Source organism: Thamnophis sirtalis, unplaced genomic scaffold, assembly GCF_051295495.1.
Source record: "Thamnophis sirtalis isolate CommonGarterSnake01/CBP01778 unplaced genomic scaffold, rThaSir2_p1.2 scaffold_2, whole genome shotgun sequence".
NCBI classification, from domain to species: Eukaryota; Metazoa; Chordata; class Lepidosauria; order Squamata; family Natricidae; genus Thamnophis; species Thamnophis sirtalis.
The window spans coordinates 140,620,837-140,642,633 of NW_028261382.1; the positions used below are offsets into that span (position 1 = coordinate 140,620,837).

At 41.1% G+C, this 21,797-nt stretch overlaps 1 protein-coding gene across 1 annotated transcript in view; it reads left to right on the plus strand.

The window, feature by feature from the left end:
* Window positions 1-315: 315 nt before the first annotated feature.
* Window positions 316-21,797, plus strand: part of OPRK1 (opioid receptor kappa 1) — a 29,644-nt gene continuing 8,162 nt past the window's right edge. Inside the window, 3 exon segments of the mRNA XM_014054089.2 lie at window positions 316-584; window positions 1,072-1,355; window positions 12,665-13,017. Of these exon segments, the coding sequence (XP_013909564.2) occupies window positions 1,093-1,355; window positions 12,665-13,017 (616 nt within the window). The 5' untranslated portion in view covers window positions 316-584; window positions 1,072-1,092.

Here is a 21,797-nt window from a genome sequence, read left to right on the forward strand (position 1 = left end):
TAAATATGTGTCATGAGCAATCAGATATGCTTTATAGGAGATGTCTGTTTATCATTGCCGCTCATAGCCTTAACCCTAAGCTAATTAACTGTCAAGGGGAGAAGGATTCAATTGTTTGAAAATCTACAGCACTGGGAAATGATTACGATATAGAGCAAGAAAGCAACGTGGAGGGTGGGGGAAAATAATCTTCCAGAAGCTGTAAGATTGGCTGTCTCAGCCCTTACTTAATACTTTGTCTGCCTTCTGGTGTTTAGGAAGTAGTCATGTGAGCGTGGAAGAGAATGTGTGCAAGGACTGCTAGAATACGGAGCTTATAGAGTGCGAGGGAAGACAGGCAAGTGTGTTAGAGAAGCATTAGTAGAAAGGGAAAGTGCAGCCTGCTGCAGTTACAGCTCCTGCAGCTTTGGAGTGAAAGCTTGCGATCCAGCTTGATATCCCATCTGCTCTGCATTCCCAGAAGTGCAAACCTTTCTTGGTGCAAAAATACTCCAATGCTAAGAGGACAGAGGAATAGGGAAAGGAGGCTTTTCAACTGATGAGAATATCTGCTGGGAGACCCTTCTAGTTTTCCTACACTTAAGGTAATGCTATGACTTATTTTATTTCTCTACCTTTTTAATTTTTCAAGAGGAAAGAATCCCTTCTTCTTTGATAAGAAAACTCAGCTTTTTCATCTTCAAGAACTTATCAAGCTTTTGGAGCTACCTCATATTTTAAAAGTCCCTAAAAGTATCAGACCTTTTTATGTGTTATTGTTTGGCTCCTTGACCCAGCATCTAACAGAGCTTGGATTAATCCTATTTTGTCCCGTTAATTTCCAGTGGATTAGATTTTAAAAAATTAAATACTTTTGATTTGGCCACTGAGCAATTCTTTTATTAAATGCTGATATTCGTGAGATGATGATGATGCCTCCCACCACACTAAAGATGTCAGGACTGAAGGAATGTAATTTTAGTGGGGATTTTTTTTTGGGGGGGGGAGAGGGTTGGTTCTTCTCTTCTCTTGTCTCTTTCCAGGTATTTATCTATTCCTTTCTCTCTCTTTCTGCCATATCTTTTCCAATAGGGCTGGAAGGAGAATTCCCCCATGGAATCTCCAGTGTACATATTTCGTGAAGAGCTGGGTCCCACCTGCCCCCCAGGCTTTTGCCCTTTTCCAAGCAGGACCAGCCACCGCTGGCTTGCAGACTGGGAAGAATCTGACAACAGCAGCAAAGGTGGATATGAGGACTTGCAACAGAATCAGACCAATATCTCCCCAGCTATTCCTATCATCATCACAGCAGTCTATTCTCTAGTCTTTGTGGTAGGCCTGGTGGGCAACTCTCTGGTTATGTTTGTCATCATAAGGTAAGTAGTATGAAAGGCAATTATGTAAATCTAACCTGTGAAAAGGGGAAATTCTTATTGCAAGAAGAAGAGATCAATGAAGGGAAAGAACATAAGAAAATCAGAAAGCTAACTGCCCCCTGATTAATTATTGCATCTAAGGGGACAGTTTGTAGAGTAGTGGTAAAGTGTATGTTTTGGACTCAGAAGGTTGCATTTTTAATCCTTAGCATTTTGAGGAACAATGGAAAAAGTCTCGCCTTAAGTCCTGGAGTCTGCTAGCAACAATAGTATTGTGGCTAACTTAGTTAACATTTAAATGTCAAGATTCTTCAGGTGCTTCTTAGTGGAGCATATTAGAGAATAATTTATAAATAGGTTTATGGGGGTGGTTGAGGTAAGGATTGAAGGGGGAGAAAATTATTTCTTCACAGAAGTGTTATCTTCTGTTTTGCTTAGCTGATGCAGCAAGTGGATAGCTCTTCTGGACACCCAAGTGAAGTAGGAATGGCCATTAGTAATACCTGGAAAGGACACCTTCACAGAATACCAGGATTGTCATGAGATTGGGAAGTTGAAAGACGTTCCATAATGGTACCAGCAAGCCAGTTTTGTTCTGGGGCTCTTTTGGGGTAAAAAATAGTCTAGAACAGTGTTTCTCAACCATGGTGATTTTAAGATGGGGGGACTTTTATTCCCAAAACTGGGGAACTGGGGAAACTGTGAATTGAAGTCCACCCACCTTAAAATTGCCTAGGTTCAGAAAAATTGGCCTAGAATTATTAAAATAAATACAAGAATGGAACATGGGAAGTATAGTAAGTATCCAGTTGTTTGGCTGTTCTATGCTAGTCCATGGAGTCTAGAGAGATTTGAGTCAGTTTCTAGATTTAATGAAATCAATATACGTAATTTTGCTTCATACAAGAGTCATTGTGGATATACTTCTATTTACAGTGTGCAAGATGGAAAAATGGTGGTGACAAAACATTGCAGCTAGTAAACTGAACAAAACCTGACATCCCCCCCCCAAATCTTTAAAACAGTTTCTGCAGTTTTTATTTAGTTAAGTATTAGTGCTCAAGTTATTTCCCAAATCTAACAATAATCTAAAAACTCATTTTTATAAAAGTGCTAGCACCTATGTGGAACAACACAAGAGAAACCTTGTCAATAAATAAGAAATTATATTTTCTATCTTAAAGTCATCTACAAACTGAAGTTGATTCTGGTACTTAATTCAATACACCGATGTTGCTTTCTTGGCAAAAAAGATTAACCATTTCTTTCTTCTGAGATGTTTCCTAGTCTAATTTAGGTTTTAGCTTGTTTTTGTCTTTTTAATACTTTAGTACTTTCTCTTCCTGTATTTGCAAACAATCTATTACCTGTGATGAATTTACAGCGTACTTGCTATTTTGATTAAAACCTCATCTATCATGGGGTATTCAAGTTCTGTAGCTTATTTTCCGCTTGAAATCCAATAAAAAGTGTTGATAAATTAGAAATAAGGCAGATGGTGAAAAATATTTCAGAATAATATTAAACAGAGAACTTGCACTGTTTATTTTTCAACAGAGATCATTCTAGAGAAATGCCTATAAATAAGTGCAATACACAACAATCCTATTGCTATTTGTCAGGGGAGTGTCCGATCTAGGGTATTTCTCCTGTCTTTTCTGATGCAACAAAGTTGTAATCAAAGGAAGAGATACAAACATGGGACTCAAGCATTTATCCTAATTTGGGGATAGGAAAGTGCTGAGATGCAATTGCAATTGATTGAACACTTAATTCTTTAGTTTCTTGAACTGACATTCACTGTTAACCTGTAAGCAGTGACTCACTCCCTTCAGGTTTGGTTTTGTTTTCAATTCTGCTTCTTGATCTTTTAGCAAACCAAGTTCAATCTCAGAATTATCATCCACAAAACTAGCAGATATTTTCTGAAACAACTATTGTGTAGTAGACACAAAATTTAATCAACAAACCACTCTACCTATCTAATCTATGTTGGCCTGAAATGCATTCTATGGTGACTTGCAATCACTTTATATCTTAGATGAGCATTCCCAAATTCCACAGGTCCCATAATCCCTTACCTCACATTTGGTTATATTGACTCAGGAATATGACACTTGAACTTCAGGACCCCAGACACAAGCTCTTTTCAACAAACACAGCATTTGTGAGTTTTGCCTTTTATCATTAGAATTTCATTAGATTGTAACATTCTACTACAAATCTCTGTTTCATTCTTTCTGAAAAAAATTCTTTTGATTCCATGAGGCCCTAAAGACATGCTAAATTAATAGCATTTGCAGCTGCATTTGCTTCTCTCTTTTTTCCATCAATTACATATGCTTTTAAGAAGTTACCATGGTTCCATTTTAATTAACTGCAACACTGTCTAGCTTCACCGGCAAGCTAGGGAATACTCACATGCCTTCAAATACAGTATCCAGTGTATGGAATTCTACTGAGCTGTAATAGTTCTGCACTACTAGTATTTACTAAGTACTATTACTTAGGAACTTTCTAGTCCAAATGTTTTCTCAGCCATGAGAAGGTAAGCTAATTCCCAGACACTGCTCCCCTATAATATGGGGATAATGAGTTTTATGGTTAAACACATAAAATTGTTTAACACATATTTTTGCTATCTCCTCTGAGAAATTAAATAGCTGCAATGGAGAAAAGGGGCAATTTTGTTTAAATAAAGTCTAGAGATTTACAACTGGTCAAGTTTCTTTGATATGATAGCTTTATTGATTAGCCTATAGGCCATATCAAAGCACAAGATTCAAACACATATTGACAATAAAATCTTATACAAACAATTTAAAATAAGAGTAAGGTAAAATACAATAGTTATAGGATAAAATACAATACAATTTAATGCATAAATATATAAAATAGAATAAAATAACATAAAATTATATTTCAGTGTCACCGTTACAATCTACCCCAATCAATCCCACACAGATCTCAATCAACCCATTTTGTTTAAGTATTGTGCTGTGTTAAATTTTATTTTCAAGTACTGGCCACACATAAAGTAAGTTGTTTTGATATGGGGATCCCAATGGGTCCTTCGTTTGGTATATGGACCAAGGTACCTGTATCTCACCCCCTTATACAAGCAACAATCCAATAGGATGTGAGCTGGCTCCAGTTGAAAATAGTTCAATTAAGTGAAGCTTGGCATCCCTCCTTCCCTCATTTTGCAATCTGCAGATAGCAAGAAAAAAAACAAAATTTCACAGAAGTCAAAGCAAGCCTTCTTGTGATTTCCAGTGATGTTGTGCCTAGCTTCTGTAGCTGTGTGCCTGGCTCTCTTTCTCACAAAGGGCAGCAGCAGCATTTAGTAGCTACTGGCTTCTCTTCCTCTTGCTGTGACAATGCCCTTCATGAATGTAACTAATCTTTTAAACAAAAGTGGAATTGGAACAGGCATATGCAAACTGCAATGAAATAGAGCAGATAGACTTGAGAAATGGGAACAATGCTCAGAGCTGTGCATCATGAGTTCTTTCTAGTATCACGAGACACACCAAGCATTGGGCTTGTATTATCTCCAGGCTATTATTTATCCAGCCAACTGCTTTCCATACTCCAAAACTTCTCATCACTGAAAAGTTCAGGAGGCAGTGAAGAGAATCAAGCTACCACATCAACAGTCAGTCTGCGCAGTGCTTCAGACAGCTGGGTAATTAGAGCATTCCCCCAAATTGGTTCATGGCTTAATGTTTATAACTCTGCTTCTTTGGATATGGCTGTCTCCTCCTCCTCTCTTTTTCCTCCCCCCTCCTTCTTCTCCATCTTTAAATATATGATTGTTAATGGCACAGAATACAGTTGGACATTTGAAATTTGGTAAACAAAAACATTGGGAAGAAAATTTTCCACATTTCTTCGTAGGGAAGATAAATTCTTCAAAAGAAAAAATCACATTTTACTGCCTGGAGATTTTTAAAAAAGCCAATAAGTCTTCCTCCAAGAGTGACTCGATACACAGGATGCAATAATTGTTGAAAGAACTAATATTTCAAAATTACAAGGATAGAATAAAACAGAGTTGGAAGGGACCTTGGAGGTCTTCTAGTCCAACCCCCTGCATAGGCAGGAAACCCTACACCATTTCAGACAAATGGTTATCTAATATCTTCTTAAAAACTTCCAGTGTTGGAGCATTCACAACTTTTGGAGGCAAGTTGCTCCAATGCTTAATTGTTCTGTCAGGAAATTTCTTCTTAGTTCTAAGTTGCTTCTCTCCTTGATTAGTTTCCACCCATTGCTTCTTGTTCTGCCCTCAGGTGCTTTGGAGAATAGTTTGACTCCCTCTTCTTTGTGGCAACCCCTGAGATATTGGAACACTGTTATCATGTCTCACCTAGTTCTTCTTTCTATTAAACTAGACATACCCAGTTCCTGAAACTGTTCTTCATATGTTTTAACCTCCAGTCCCCTAATCATCTTTGTTGCTCTTTTCTGCACGCTTTCTAGAGTCTCCAGATCTTTTTACATGGAGTCTGCGGATAGGCTACTGGGAAGTGAATGTAATTACATCACATATGTATATCCTCATGTTTAGTCCTGTAGACTGAACCTGTCTTGCCTGTCAATTGTTTGTAAAAATTTAATGAATCTAGAATTGTATCAAGGGAATCCAAGGAATAGGGTTAAAAATAAGAAATATTGCAAAATGGGATTTGTTGTTGCTGGTGTTGTAGAAAAGATCATGAAAAACCTTCATGACTAATTTTGAAATAAAATTTAAATAAATGAGCTATGATGTGCATGCTTGGCAACTGTGAGGCTCATTCCTATACACCTGTTAAGAAGTAATGAAATAAAATTTTCTCAGAAAATATGGTAGGACAAACATAAGAAAGATAGTAATGATGTTGAGAGAAAAAAAATTCACATTAATTTTCAGTTGGATTGCTATTGGATTAATATCTATACCAGGGCTGGGAAATTTGTGTCCTGTCCCCCCACATATTGCTGAATTACAATTTTTTAGCCCTTTTGATGCAGGAGGGGGTGCACAGGTAAACCCACCAGTGGCTGGCCAGGTTAGGTGGTCTTAATAGAATGGACCTTATAAACTTATATTAGCGTGACCTTTCACTCTAGTGTACTGGAGTTCCAACTTTGACTTTTAGCTTCCAACTTTGACTTCTGACTTCCTCATAAGTATTAAAAATAGTGATAAACAGTGTGGCAAGACCCTGTAAAGGAGGGGCACAGGAAGCAAGGCGTGGGTGTCAGATAGAACAGAGGTGAAACGGCTATTGTATTTTTTCCTATGTACTTCTCTGTTTGTAACATTCCAAAATGAACTTCTACTTTTCGAAATGTCATGTTTGTCTCGTGTATGGAATCACCTTGAGAATGCACCGTGTGGAACACGGCATAAAAGTAGCATCCTGGGCAGAGCCCAGGCAGTTCAGATTTTGATGTGTGAGCACGCTGAACTCTTGATGCATCCAATAAACCTGTTTCTCTCGCACCTTCGTGAACTCGAGTCCTGGTCTTTCATAAGTAGATTGCAAACCTCAATCTGCTGCAACACTTTCACAATTAGCTATGCTAGTTGGAGTTGATGTTCAAGAAGATCTTAATGTTCCTATCCATCTTCTATACAGGAAGCAAAGCTGAGGATAGGTGATGCATAGTTCTGGCATTGTTGTAATGCATTTTTGATTATGGCAAATTATAGTAATGGGGAGGGAGCCATTGCTATTTTAACATTCTTCTCATAGCAGGGACTTCATTGGAAATGGCATTTTCAGCGTATTTAAATTTGAAGAAAAGGACTCAAATCTCAATTTGTAATAGACAAAGCCCTGCAGCATTATGGATCTGCTGCCTCAATGCTTTGGTCAATTTAATAATGGCTACCATTGGCAGCGTGACTCATTCAGAGGTTTTGAGTTTCCATTTTTTCTCAGGCCCAGCTGAACTAGGTTGCTTTTTTAAATTGGAAGAACAGCTGGGTATCATCAGGCTTCGGTATTTTTCCCCTTTGAATTATATTATATGCTTCCAGGAATGTACATAATTTTCTAAATTTTTAGTTTTATGGCAAAACCCAGCTGGGTGAAAAGATAAGACTGGGTAAGATTTCTGAGGCAATTAGAGAAAGGTAGGAAATGATTTTGTATTCATAATTGTACATTCAGTTATAAACTCAATACTATATTAGAAAATGCAGAAGATAAGAATCCCCACTTTGCCCTAAATACCATGATGGCTAACCTATGGCACGCGTGCCCAATGTGGCACACGAAGCTATGTCATCCAGCATACACGGCCTTGTCTGTTTGTCTTCTGGTTTCTGGCATGCATGCGCATGCGACGCTCAGCTGTCCTTCGCATGCACGGCAGTGCCAAAACCCCACATGTGCATGTACACAGGCCAGTTGATTGTTGGGTATGCATGCATGCCAGAACCCGGAAGTTTGGCTTTTCCAGAGCACGGTTCCTTTGCACACACAGCAGTGCCGGAAACTGGCAGGTGCATGCATGCCAATGGTGGGTTCTGGATCCTGGTACTTGGTGCTCCTGGCAGGCACTGGTATGCCTGTACTGGGGCGTACAACTCGTAACCCACCACTGATGCATGCCAGCCAGCTGATCATTGGGCATGCATATATGCTATAACCCAGAAGTTTGGTTTTCCAGAGCTTGGCCCTGAAGAGCATGCATGCAACATTTCCACGTGACCTTTTCGACATTCAGTGCTGAAAAGATTCGTTATCACTGCCTTAATACAAATGACAATGCACTAAAAGTAGAAGGGGCACTTTTTTATCATATCTTGAATGCATGTATAAGTGTTTATTAAGTAATGTTGTCAGCATAAACAGAATTCATAACATTCTACTATATACATCCTTATCAGCTGAAGTACTTTAGCTAAGGATAAAGTACTCTGCCTGAGAAGCTACAGCAATTAATTATATTTAGTTATTTTTGTGCTTTGATCCCTGGCTGTCATTCCTAGCATTCTAATTCTTTATAATATGACCCCCAACTTTCAGTGTCTAGTCTCTTCCCTTTGGAACTTAGACTGGTTTGGCATTTGTCTCCTGGAGTGATGGAGTGACAAGCCTTCTTTGTGCCTTTGGACATGAGTAATCCCCTTTTGAATTTAGATATCCTTTTTGGAGTTAGATCTTGGATTTATAGTTGCATGTTTGTGCTTTTTCCCCTCATCTAAGATAGAAAATGACTGAACAATTTATTTTTTGGAAAGCGAGAGAGAGCGCACATTTAAAACATCAGTGAGAAAATGAGATATGGAATTTTGAGATTTGTTTTTCTGAAATCTACAAGCCCAAATCAATTAGGGCTCTTCTGTAATTATGCAATAACTTTTAATTAGACAGAGGAACTAATGTCAGCCAGTAATTAAACTTTCATTGAAATCTGTTTTGTCCCAGATTTAGGAAAAGTGTGGCAAGGCCTGCATGATTCTCTATGTAATATTGACATATCTTGAATCCTTCAAAATCAGAATTAGGTGGTAACCTGGATTCTTTGATCTTTCCTAAAGACCATAGAATTCAGATCCATTGCTATTTTAATTTTAGTATAATGGAATCAAGTTTCTATAGTAGATATGAAAAGTAGGACGTGTTCAGTTATAGAATCTGAAGGCTTTTTAATAAAGACACACAGCTCTGTTTGGCCTCTTGTAATACATTATCAATTGCGTATGCCAACCCATCCATTTGAAGCAGTTATATAACCCTGTTATTTCTGTCTTTTTCACTAATGCCATGAAAATATAATGAAAATATAATTTTAAAACGAAGAGCCAGATACTATGAACAAGAAAACTATTAGATTGGAATAGCATGGTGCTTCATAGGGATTATTCAATATTTCAAAGGCATTATTGTAAGAGATACTGGTTGAATATTATAAATATTAGAAAAAACTCTCCCATGATCTCTTCTCTAACTCTCATTTCCAGGATAGTTACTGCCTTGGGATTTCTAAATGTTATGGAAGTAATGTAATCAGATATGAGAAGCTTTACTCTGTTATTACTTACTCCTATGGAGTTAGATATTGATTATATTATGCAGTGGTGAGTTCCGGATCCTGTTGCAACTGGTTCTGTGCATTGGGGCCTGGCGTCCACCACTTGAACATGTGTACTTACCATCTGCGACACTCCATGATGCCTCCACGATGCTCCAGCTTCTCGGTGGAGCATCGCGCAGGCACCATACACTCTGTGCACGTGTACAGAAGCCTTAAAACCCTCAAATATTGGTAAGGAGCACTGCGGATGGGCCCTCCGGAGCACCATACCATACCAGGGCCTGACGGTCGTAACCCACCACTGATATAATGATAACTGCATTTTGCTTTGTTTTAAAGAAAACAAATCCTATGTTTTACTTGTTCTCAACAAAGAACATTATATTTTAATTAGCTACAAATACATTTTGTTGTTTTATGGTAGCTTAATTTGCATAATCTAATTAAATCACTCATTAATTCAATTCTGTTTTTGGCAAGTAAAACTTAATTGTTAATGCAACATTGGAACATTACATCAATTAAATCATAGAGTAAAATATTCAGTTGCTGATACTGAAGGTTGAGTTAACCATTTTCAGATTGGTAAAGAGGGACACCTTTGACCGGGGGGGGGGGTTGATTAAAAATTTTATACGGAGCAACAAAAATTTTCATACAACGCAAAAATAGTATTGTAATGTTTTTTTTTATTTCAACATAACTACAATTTACAAATATAAATTGTAACTGTTGCCAAACATCTGAATTTTGATCACGTGACCATGAGGATGCTGCAACGGTCGCTAAGTGTGAAAATAGTCGCTAAGTGTAAAAAATGGTCATCAGTCACTTTTTTCAATGCCATTGTAACTTTGGTCACTATATCACCTTTCTTGCCACAGTTCTTAAGTGAATAAATGCAGCTGATAAGTTAGTAACATAAGTGAATCTGGTTTCCCCATTTGACTTTGTCAAAAGGTGATTATATGACCCCAGGACACTGAAACCATCATAAATACGAATCTGTTGCCAAACATCAAAATTTTGATCGCGTGACCATGAGAATGCTGCAACGGTCGCTAAGTGTGAAAAATGGTAGCTAAGTGTGAAAAATGGTCATCAGTCACTTTTTTCAATGCCATTGTAACTTTGGTCACTATACCACCTTTCTTGCCACAGTTCTTAAGTGAATCTTAAGTGAAGATGTTATATCTTAAGTGAATCTTAAGTGAAGATGTTATATCTTAAGTGAATCTTAAGTCTTAAGTGAAGATGTTATACAGTAGAACCTCTGGTCACGAACGCTTCTGACCAAAATATTCACATTCTCCCCGCTGCTGATTTCCCCTTCTGCACCATTTTTTTTGTAAGCGCCAAATTTCCAAAATTAGGTTTGATTCATGACCAAATCAGTTTGCAACCAATGTTATGGAATGAATTATGGTTGTGACCAGAGGTTCTACTGTATTCATGCCTTTACATACTCTATATCACCTCAAAATGTTGCACAGCCTTCATAAGTTACAGATAAAATTAAATACAACATCAAAACCATAAAAAAGTAAAATTAACCTGGCTGGAAAATCCTATGCCTGTCTTGCTATTATTACTGACACATTTGCTGCAGTATTTGATGGCTAAAAGAAAAAAAAATTGTTAAAGTGTGTATTATGTTCACTCCCATGTCTTGTCTGCTGCGTTGATTTTGAATTCATTAAAAGAGCTTATTTTACATCAGATCCCTCTCATATTATTCTCCTATGTTCAATAAACCCTAAGAGACAGCATACTATACATGAAATTCCTGTAACTCTATATTTAGTAAATTGTGGAGCTGAGTTTATCCAATTAACTCAGATTTTGGACTTGAGTAATCACATACAATAAAGGAAATAAAACTGTTTAGAATGAAGTGTAGTTGGCTATTTGTGATTAAGGGTGTCATGCAGAAACAATTATAGTTTTGATCAGGAAAATACCCTAAAAAAACCCTTTTGTTCTTTCAGGGTTTTTTAAAATGATTTTTCCATGGCACATCACATATTGTTTTGAATAAAAAAACAGCAGCTGCACATTTTTAAAAACCTACATTATTTTAAAATGCATTAAAAAATAAAAGAAAAAAACCCAGCACACTTACCAGCAGACAGAAACTCAATATTTTTCAAAGAAACTTTCCCACATCTTGGAGTCCTCCAACCTCCGTGCCCCTCCCCTCCAGAAAATCCAGGAAGTAACACTGGCGACCTCTCTAGCCATTTCCTGCAGCTATATGGTACTAGTTCATTTTTTTCTTATAAAATAAGGTAAAAAAGCGGCGCGGTGGGGGGGGAGGTCCGTTTTGTTGCTTTAACGTTTTAATATCTTCAATGAAAGTACTGAGACAGAGAGAGAGAGGGATTAGACAGGGTGTCTTTTGTCTTGCCCCGGTTAGGATTTCTTAAGCCAGAAAAAAATTGGGACATTTTTAAAAGGCGGAGGGACACGGGAAAAATTGTTATAAATTGTGACTGTCCCGCTGAAATCGTGTCATCTGGTCACCCTAGGTAACCACCAGGTTTGTTGCCTTGTTTTCCCTCTAGAAATATTCTCTCAAACTTTATGATCCAACAAATCAGAAATTCATGTACAAAGTCTTATTTACAATTTACTTTTCTCAAATGTTTTAAACTTTATGGAGTTCACACATCAGTCAAGATATTTTGCGTGGGAGAGGAATGTAAACAAGTAGGAAATAGATTCAAATAATATAATTACAGGATCCTTTGTTTGGAGGACAAAAATATTTTACCTTTTTTTTTCAAAGAAAAGGAAGCAAAAATTATTTTCCTTATTTGAAACACATGTTTTTAATAATAGTTTGTTAAAAATTGGTGTAATAGCAGCATGTGATGGAGCAGAAAATCTTATCCTATAGTATTCAACAAAACAGTGATTTGTGTTGATTTATATCTACCCCCAATAAGACTAAGTCTGGAGGTAACTTTTATATGTTAGGGTTCATCACAGACTCTATGTCATCATCATGGTGCAAAAGCAGCTGCACCACAACATGGAAAAGCAAACAATATATAAATGAAGGCATGTGCTTTGTTCCCAGAGATCCCCATGCATTTTTATTGTTGCCAAAATATTCCCACATCAGAACCTCAAAGTAATAGACAAAAAGTATTACCTTGAGGTAAGCAGTTTGGAGAGTGTATGTGTGTATCAAAATAGTGATGCATTGAAATAGTCTCTGTATTAGATTTATGGAGAAATATTTACAAATACTTCTTTTGTTTTAGGTACACAAAGATGAAGACTGCAACAAACATTTATATTTTTAATTTGGCTCTGGCAGATGCACTTGTCACCACAACTATGCCTTTTCAAAGTACTGAGTATTTAATGAACACTTGGCCCTTTGGGGATGTGCTTTGTAAAATAGTCATTTCAATTGACTACTATAACATGTTTACAAGCATATTCACCCTGACCATGATGAGCGTAGATCGCTACATTGCTGTGTGTCACCCAGTGAAGGCTCTGGACTTTCGTACTCCTTTGAAGGCCAAGATCATTAATATATGCATTTGGGTCTTATCTTCATCTGTGGGCATTTCAGCCATAGTTCTTGGAGGTACCAAGGTCAGGGAAGGTGAGTACAAATATCGATTTTATATTAGACTGTAAAACATTTGGGCATATTTTATTGTTGATTCCTAAGCCAATTCTGTGTACTTTTCTAATTTACTCAGAATTAGCAGAAGTAATTCTATTTCTGAGAATCCCTCCTTTGAGGTCACCCCTCAAACTCAGGAAATTGATTCCACGAGAACACACTTTATTGTTGTAGAATATAATAACAAAATCTTGAAAGCCTGCCACAATTTCTTTCTATCTTCTCTTATGCAATGCAGAATCATGGCAGGATTATTTAAAGTCTCTTTCTATGCTTGCTACTTTCCCACGGCTGAAATATCATTTACAGTCTCTTTTGTCTTTTAAAAGATCTTGTATTCCTTTATCAACATTATCTCTATCTCCCTCTAATATTAAAAAAAAGGAAAGCTTCCCTGGAGGTCACAGCTTCAGAGAATTTATTTTATTTTATTTTACTATTTTTATTTTATTATTATATTTTTATTTTATGTTTTATTATTTTTATTATTTTATTTTATTTTAAAAATATTTATAGAAGCACCCATTATTCAACCACCTCTGGGCATCTCCCAACCAAATGACTTGACTATCTAATTACAGACACATGAAAAGAACAAGGGCTTAGATTTTCACACTACTCAATACAATTCTGCTTAATAATACTGTTTAAAAATTATAGGTTGGATTATAAATGAGTAGCACATCATGGCAAGTCATAATATGATTTCTCTTGTTTTGACTGAGTATGCTGTAATTTATTCAATGAATTATAGATAAACAATCTATGGCAGTCTAGTGCTACCAGATCTGGATTGCAAAAATCTGGACAAATATGAGATGGTAAGGAAAAAATTTCAGAATCTCTCCCAACCCCTGTCATGTTTTCAGAGTTTGTTCCCTTATTTCTGGATGTCTAGTGATCATCCAGATTCAAGAAGCTTTAAAGAAGAATTAAATTAATTAAAAAATAAAGTAATTCATTCACCAGTAAAATAATGTCAATAATAGCTATAGCACTTAGCGTTAGCATTCCAAATACTATGTAGAATCAAATCAAAGTCGAAGGCAAAACTATGCTTAAAGTTCCAATGTAATAAAACAGGCATGTTGGCACATAGCTGTGGGGATTCCAACTCTGGAATCCCACCCAGTTAAAAGGTTTGGGAGACAAAAGATGACCTTGAGCTTCTAGGAAGGAATTTTTTTATTTTGAAAACAACACATTCTACCCTTTGCTAAATCCCCCCCTTAATAAGAGTGTGGCAGGCCAAAGATTCTTAAAGGAACCGCTGCAGGCCTGACAGGCGGCCCCTCCTCAAAATAAAAACATTTTCTGGAAAAGAGAATTAAAGAAAGGAAGGGGTGGTGTTTTATATATATATATAAAACACCACCCCTTCCTCCCCCAGGGGGACGCTTTGGCTTATCAGGGAACTTCTCATGGAATTGTTTCACCAATTCATCTGCTTTTAAATCCCAACTTTTCACCCATGTAGCTTCAGACAAAGGGTACCCCTTCCAATGCACCAAATATTGTAAGCGATCTCTATACATCCTGGAATCCAAGATTTTTTTCACTTCATAATGTATTTCCCCTTCTACCACTACAGGGGGAGGGGGAGCTTTGGTAGATGGCCTTATGCTAGATCCCCTTACAGGTTTTACCAAGCTACAATGGAATACTGGGTAAATTTTCCCTAGGATTCTGGGTAGTCTGAGTCTAACTGTAACTGGGTTAATTATCTTTTCTATTGGGAAAGGTCCTAGGAATTTTGGACCCAGTTTCTTGCTAGGCATCCTCAATCTTATGTATTTCGTAGATTAAAAAAAACTTTGTCCCCCACCATAAAGGGGGGTTGGAGGGAACGATGTTTATCAGCTTGCTTCTTGTAGGCTTCTGCCGCATCGGTTAGAGCCTTCTTCGTATTTTCCCATCCCTTCTTCAGTGTGTCCATCCATTCAGAGACTTGGAGGAGGGGGGTTCTTTTGGCAGCTCAGGTATGGGAACAAACGCCATGCCACTGATAATCTGGAACGGAGTTAAACTGGAGTTAATGCTGTGGACCGCATTGTTGTATGCCATTTCAGCAAAGGGTAGTAAGTCTAACCAGTTGTCTTGCTGATAGTCCACATAACACTGGAGATAATGTTCCACCATCACATTGGCCCTCTCTGCTGCGCCATTGATGCTGGGATGAAATGCTGAGCTGAGTCCCTGCGTGGACCCAATTGATTTGAGGAACTCTCTCCAGAACTTAGCGGTGAACTGAACTCCACGATCTGAAATGACCCTTTTTGGCACCCCGTGCAGGCGATAAATGTGTTTCACAAACATTTTTGATAATTTCTTTGCGGATGGCAACTGCGAGCAAGCGATGAAATGTGCTTGCTTGGAAAACAAATCAATAATTGTCCAGATTACTCTATTACCGCCACTGTTTGGAAGCTCGACGATGAAATCCATGGTGATCTCTTCCCATGGTTGGCTGGGGTTGGCCACTCGTTGTAGTAGTCCAGAGGGTTTTCCCGGCTGGGTTTTCATTGCGGCACAAGTAGCACAGCTTTTGACATAATCTTCCACTTCTGATTTCATCCTTGGCCACCAAAATTGACGTCTGGTGAGGGGTTTTTAGGAGTGTTTTTAGGAATCTGAAGTGGCCTCCTAGTTTCGCATCATGACTCCGCTGTAGCACTTGCAGCCTCATCTCTGCTGGAACGTATAGCTTGGACCCTTTCTAGGCTAAGCCATCGCTCACCATTAGGATGTCCTTGTTGTTGTTGAACCATGGGTCTGTCCGGAGAGCTGCCTTCAGCTCGGTCGTCAACTTATCTTGGCTCCGAGTGGTGTCTTGAGCTGCTTTTTGGTGAGAGGGAGATATGATGGAGTGGACGACTTCTTCCTTCTTACTGTCATATTGCGGTTTTCTCGACAGAGCATCTGCTAACAAGTTCTTTCCTGCTGGGATGTATTTAATTTCGAATTTGAACCTTTGGAAGTATTGTGCCCAGTGAACTTGCTTAGGGGATAACCTCCGATGAGCTAAAAGTGCTTCGAGGTTTTTATGATCAGTCCAGACCTTGAATGGTATGTCCGCCCCCTTCTAGGAGATGTCTCCAGGTGAGCATGCTCCACCTGATTGCGAATGCCTCTTTCTCCCAAATGGGCCACCTTCTTTCAGTAGGGGTGAGTTTCTTGGAGATATACGTGCAAGGCAAGAGGTGGCCTTCTTTACTTTTTTGTAGTAGTACTGTGGCTATCGCTACATCACTGGCATCCATCTGGATTATAAATGGTCATGGGATGCTACAAGATGGGCTCTTGGGCAAAGAGTCATTTTAATTTCTCAAAGGCTTTTTGACAGTCCATCGTCCACCTTAGTGGTTGGGTAGCTTTTGTCTTTGTTGGGGAAGGACCCGTTTTTAGTAGCTCAGTTAATGGTAGGGCAATTTCAGCGAAAGTTGGGATGAACTGCCTATAAAAATTTGCAAATCCAAGAAAGCTTTGAAGTTGTTTGCGAGTACTGGGAGGTTTCCAATCCAACACCACTTTTACTTTTCCTGGATCCATTCTACTCCTTCGTTGGAGATACGATATCCCAGGTAATCTAGTGAGGTCTTCTGGAACTCACACTTTGACAACTTGGCGTATAGCTTGGCATCTAGAAGTTTTTTCAGAACTTGACGCACCAGTTTTACATGTTCTTCTAAGGTCTCAGAGAAAATCAAGATGTCATCCAAATAAATGAGTACTCCGCGGTACAGGTAGTCATGTAACACCTCATTTATGTACTGCATGAAGACTGCTGGTGCTCCTTGTAGTCCAAAAGGCATGACTTTGTACTGGAAGCTTCCCAGGGGAGTGTTAAATGCAGTTTTCCACTCATACGCCGGCACGGGATTAAATATCAATATACGGACGATACCCAACTGTATCTGTCCGCCCCGTGCCAACTCAGCAAAGCAGTGGAAGTGATGTGCCAGTGCCTGGAGGCTGTCAGGGTCTGGATGGGAGCGAACAAGCTTGTGCTCAATCCAGACAAGACTGAGTGGCTGTTGATGTTGCCTCCCAAGGGTAGTCCAGACATTCCATCCCTTAGCCTGGGGGGTGAAATCTTACACCCCTCAGAGAGGGTCCGCAACTTGGGTGTCCTTCTGGATTCGCAGCTGACATTAGAACACCACCTGTCGGCTGTGACCAGGGGGGCTTTTGCCCAGGTTTGCCTGGTGCACCAGTTGCAGCCCTACCTGGACCGGGAGGCACTTCGAATGGTCACTCATGCCCTCGTCACCTCAAGGCTCGATTACTGTAATGCGCTCTACATGGGGCTGCCCCTGAAAAGTGTTCGGAGACTACAGTTGGTCCAGAATGCAGCTGCGTGAGCAATAATGGGTGTACCTAGATACACCCATGTTACATCCATCCTCTGCAAGCTGCACTGGCTTCCTATTGGTCTCTGAATGCACTTCAAGGTGCTAGTCATTACTTTTAAAGCCCTACATGGCTTAGGACCTGGATATCTGAGAGACCGCCTCCTGCCACATACCTCCCAACGGCCGATAAGATCTCAAAGGTTGGGCCTTCTCCGGGTGCCGTCAACCGGACAATGCTGGCTGGCGGCCCCTCGGGGGAGGGCCTTCTCTGTAGCTGCTCCGGCCCTGTGGAACGATCTACCCGTAGAGATCCGGACCCTTCCCTCTCTCGGCCTTCCGAAAAGCCACTAAAACCTGGCCATTCTGGCAGGCCTGGGGCTGTTGAGTTCACGAACAAGGTCCAGCCCCACCTAGACGGAATGTATGGTGTGTTGTTTTTAAATTGTTTATCTTTCTATTTTTAACTTTTTAACTTTTATCTTGTTTCTGTAAGCCGCCCGGAGTCCTACGGGATTGGGCGGCATATAAATTTATTAAATTACTAATTACTAATCCCCTTTTCGGATTCGTATGCGGTAATATGCCTCTCTCAAGTCCAGCTTGGTGAAGATTTTGCCTTTAGCCAAGTGGTTCAACATATCCTTCATAAGGGGGAGAGGATAGGTGTTCTTTTCGCATACTGCATTCAAAGCTTGCAGATCTACACAGAGGCAAACTCCGCCATCTTTCTTTTCTCTGAAGAGCACTGGGGCTGCTACCTTCGACTTGGCTGGTTCAATAAATGCCCTTTTTAAATTGGTGTCGATGTACTTCCTCAATTCAGTCATCTCCTTAGGAGTCATAGAGTACATTTTTGGTTTTGGTAAGGCTACCCATGGTTTGAAGTCTATCACACAGTCTGTGGGGCGGTGAGGTGGAAGGTAGTCTCTGTCTTCTTCACTGAACACCCCCGCCAACTCCTAGTAGACCTTTGGCACTCGTTGGATCTCCGGAGGTTTGGTGTCTGCTGCAGGGGCTGCAGGTTCTGGATGGTTTGGGCTGTTGGTTCTAATTGTTCCTGGGTGGCCTTTAAGCTCCACGGTTGGTAATGGCCCAAAATCAATGATCAATTTTCTAACACCATCCTCCCACTTGATAGTAGGTGCCCACCACTGTTCCCTCTAAGGTGCGTGGCTGCGCGGCCGCGTACGTGGCAAGAAAACACCGCGTAGCCGTTTCTAATTGCACGCAGTGATTTCTGTCACAGGCTCCGGAAGCTGAGGGGAATATTTGCTGCCGCCTCCTCCTCCTCCTCCAACAGCACTGCCGGATTTGCCGCCAACACTGCAGCTGAGGTGAAGCCGCCAAAGCTTCCGTCAGCACCCCCGCCAGTGATAGTGGTGCCTCTCCCTCCACGCAGAGCACCTGAGCTGGCCCCTGCATTATCCCTCCCCCTTCCTCCTCTGCCATGCTTTTGAGGAGCCATTTGGCTGCGGGAGCTAGTAGGAAGGCGGAGGAGGGGGCTGGAGCAGGAAAAAAGGCCTCATGGCTTCTCAAAAGCACGGCGGAGGTGGAGGCGGTGGCAGGGGTAACCCAGAGCCCAGCTGAGGTGCTCCGAGCGGAGGGGGAGGCACCGCCGCCGCTGCCATGGGTGGGGGCGCCTGCGGGAGCTTTGGAGGCTTCACCTCGGCTGCAGCGCTGGGCAGCAAATATGTTGGTGCTGTTGGAGGAGGAGGAGGAGGAGGTGGCAGCAGTTATTCTGGTGGCGGCGGGGGCTCATTGGCATCTTCAGCGGCAGCCCTGCCCCCTGTGAAAAAAACCAAAGATGGAGCAGATCCACGCAGATGACGTTGCTGCAACATGACTGGAGGAGAAATTATGGGAGTTGAAGTCCACAAGGCTTAAAGCTGTCAGGTTTGAAGACCCCTGGGTTTTTTTCCCTAAAGGGTTAGGGGTGCAAAGGTCTTGTAACTTGACAGCTTTAAGACTTGCATGCTTCAATGCCAGAGTTTCTGAGCCAACATGACTGGAGGAGGAATTCTGGGAGTTGAAGTCCACAAATCTTAAAGCTGTCAGGTTTGAAGACCCCTGGTTTTTTTTCTAAAGGGTTAGGGGTGCAAGGGTCTTGTAACTTGACAGCTTTAAGACTTGCATGCTTCAATGCCAGAGTTTCTGAGCCAACATTTTGGTTGCTAAGCAGGACCGTTGTTAAGTGATACTGATATTATATAACACTTTTAATTAAACGGGTACCTTGAATAAACATAACTTTGAGTTTCAAATAATACTGATTTCGTTGTTGTCTTAGGTGACATCTGTGAAAAAAATTCAGGTGTTCAGGCATGAAAATATGCTGCTCAAACACTATACTTTTCTGCTCACACTGAAAAAAAATTAGAGGGAACATTGGTGCCCACTTGTCCAACCATGCAAGTCCCAAGATAATTGACTCCTACATTTTGGGGGCTACAATGAACTCATAGTGTTGGTCTATCTTCAACTTTACTAATTCAGTGATCTTTGTGGCCGGGGCACCCCCAATTAGGGTTCCATCTAGTTGCTCGAACCGAATAGGGTGGGTTAGTGGTCTTGTGCATATACCTAGCTGCTCCACTATTGACATGCTGATTAAGCATCTGGTGCAGCCAGTGTCTATGATCGCCCCAACTTCTCCTTCTACCTCCGTTCTGGGCACTTGGAGTTGGGATTTTATGGTAAAGGAGGGAATAGGTGCACTCACCATTGGGTCGTCTTCAGCATTTTCATCCTCTTCCTCCAAGGCCCCAGGGGTTTCTTCAATAGCAGGTTTTCCACCTCCATTGGCTGCTGTAGTAAATGGCTCTTTTCGGGTGGCTTTTGGGGTTTTTTCTTCATTGCGCTGATAGGTGGTTGGCGCTGTTGTGGGACGGGAGCTGGAGCTAGGCATTCTGTTGCTCTGTGCCCCATCTGACTGCATCGGTAGCACTTTATGAAGGCCCCATGGGGGGTTGGTTGAGGCTTCTCAGCTCGCTGCTTCTGCGTACATTGGCCCAAAGGCTTTTTGGCAGGGGTTCCGGTACCAGGCTTTCGATAAGTGTTAATCTCGTGGTCTAGTATGATTGCAGTGGTATACCAATCTTGGAGATGTTCCAGGATCCCCCTTACGGCACAAGCTTCTTTCAGTTTGGGATCTAAGGCTTTTTTGAATGTGTAGACCAAGAGTCTTTCTGGCCAATAGCATAGTCTCCCAGCTATTCTCCGGAACTCCCAAACTAATTCCTTCACAGAATGACCAGCCTGCCGCAATTCGTGGATCTGGTCTTCAGCATCCACATTTTGGGTCACATCGTTAAACCTGGCGTGCATCAGTTGGATGAACCCATTTATATCATCTAGCTCAGGTGCCGCTTCCTCGTGGAGCTCCGCTATCCACTGTACAGCCTCCTTTTCATTCATCCCCTCTGCTATCTCTTGGATCAACTCTCGATCAGATGGGCATTGAGGCCCCACTTGATCAACATACGCCCATACTCAATTCAGGAAATAAGCCAGCTTATCTGGGGATCCATCAAATGTTGCACGGAACCATGGGGGTATGGGAGGAGGGGCCGCTGGTGGTTGAACAGGGGCAGCTTGTTGGTTTGTTGCTGGGGGTGGTAAGCCCCTCTGCTGACCCACACCCATCGGTTGTGCAAAAGCCTAGGGAGGCATTGGGGGGGGGGGCTGGACCTGGTGGTGGTCCCATTCTCTGGGTTTGCCCAGGAGCAGTTATCTGGGAAGGCATCATCTGCTGGAAGAGGGTAGGCGTCCATTGACATTGAGCCCATCCATGACCCGGGATGAATGCCCACCCTTGGTTTGCTTGATTCATAGGTTTGGAGTCACCCCTTTGCAGCTGTGGGGACGTGCATGTGTTCCAGGCCTCTTTCTGCCAGCTGGATTGACCTCCCCTAATTGGAGGGGGGTCTGGTTGCACTCCAGTAGGAGTGGGGGTGCTGATGTGACTGCTCTAGGCATCAATCCAGCAGCAAGGGTGTGGGTTGATTCATTAACTACTGTATGGAAAGAGCCCACGTCTCCACACCACTTGGCAGAGTTTTCCCTACGAAGAAAGGAGAATGTGGGGGTTGCCAGGTTCCACTGAGGGGTCTCTGAACAGGGGAGGGTTTTTATTTCACTCACATTTAGCCGTAGGAAATGGTCTGGGAGGCCCATTAGAGAAGGGCTGCATGAGGGCGGCTGAGTTCTCCATTCATCAGATCTTCTGGTAATCATCCAGTCATCTGTCGAAGTTTCCCTGGCAACCCCCTCTTCTTCTAGCAGGCATTCCTTAGAAGTCATAAATCTTGATGCCTCCTCATAGAATTCCTTTCGTCGGACCCCCAATTCTCTAATAAGGAAGTGGACAAGGCCATGGGAGCGGTGAGTGCCTCCACTTGTATACTG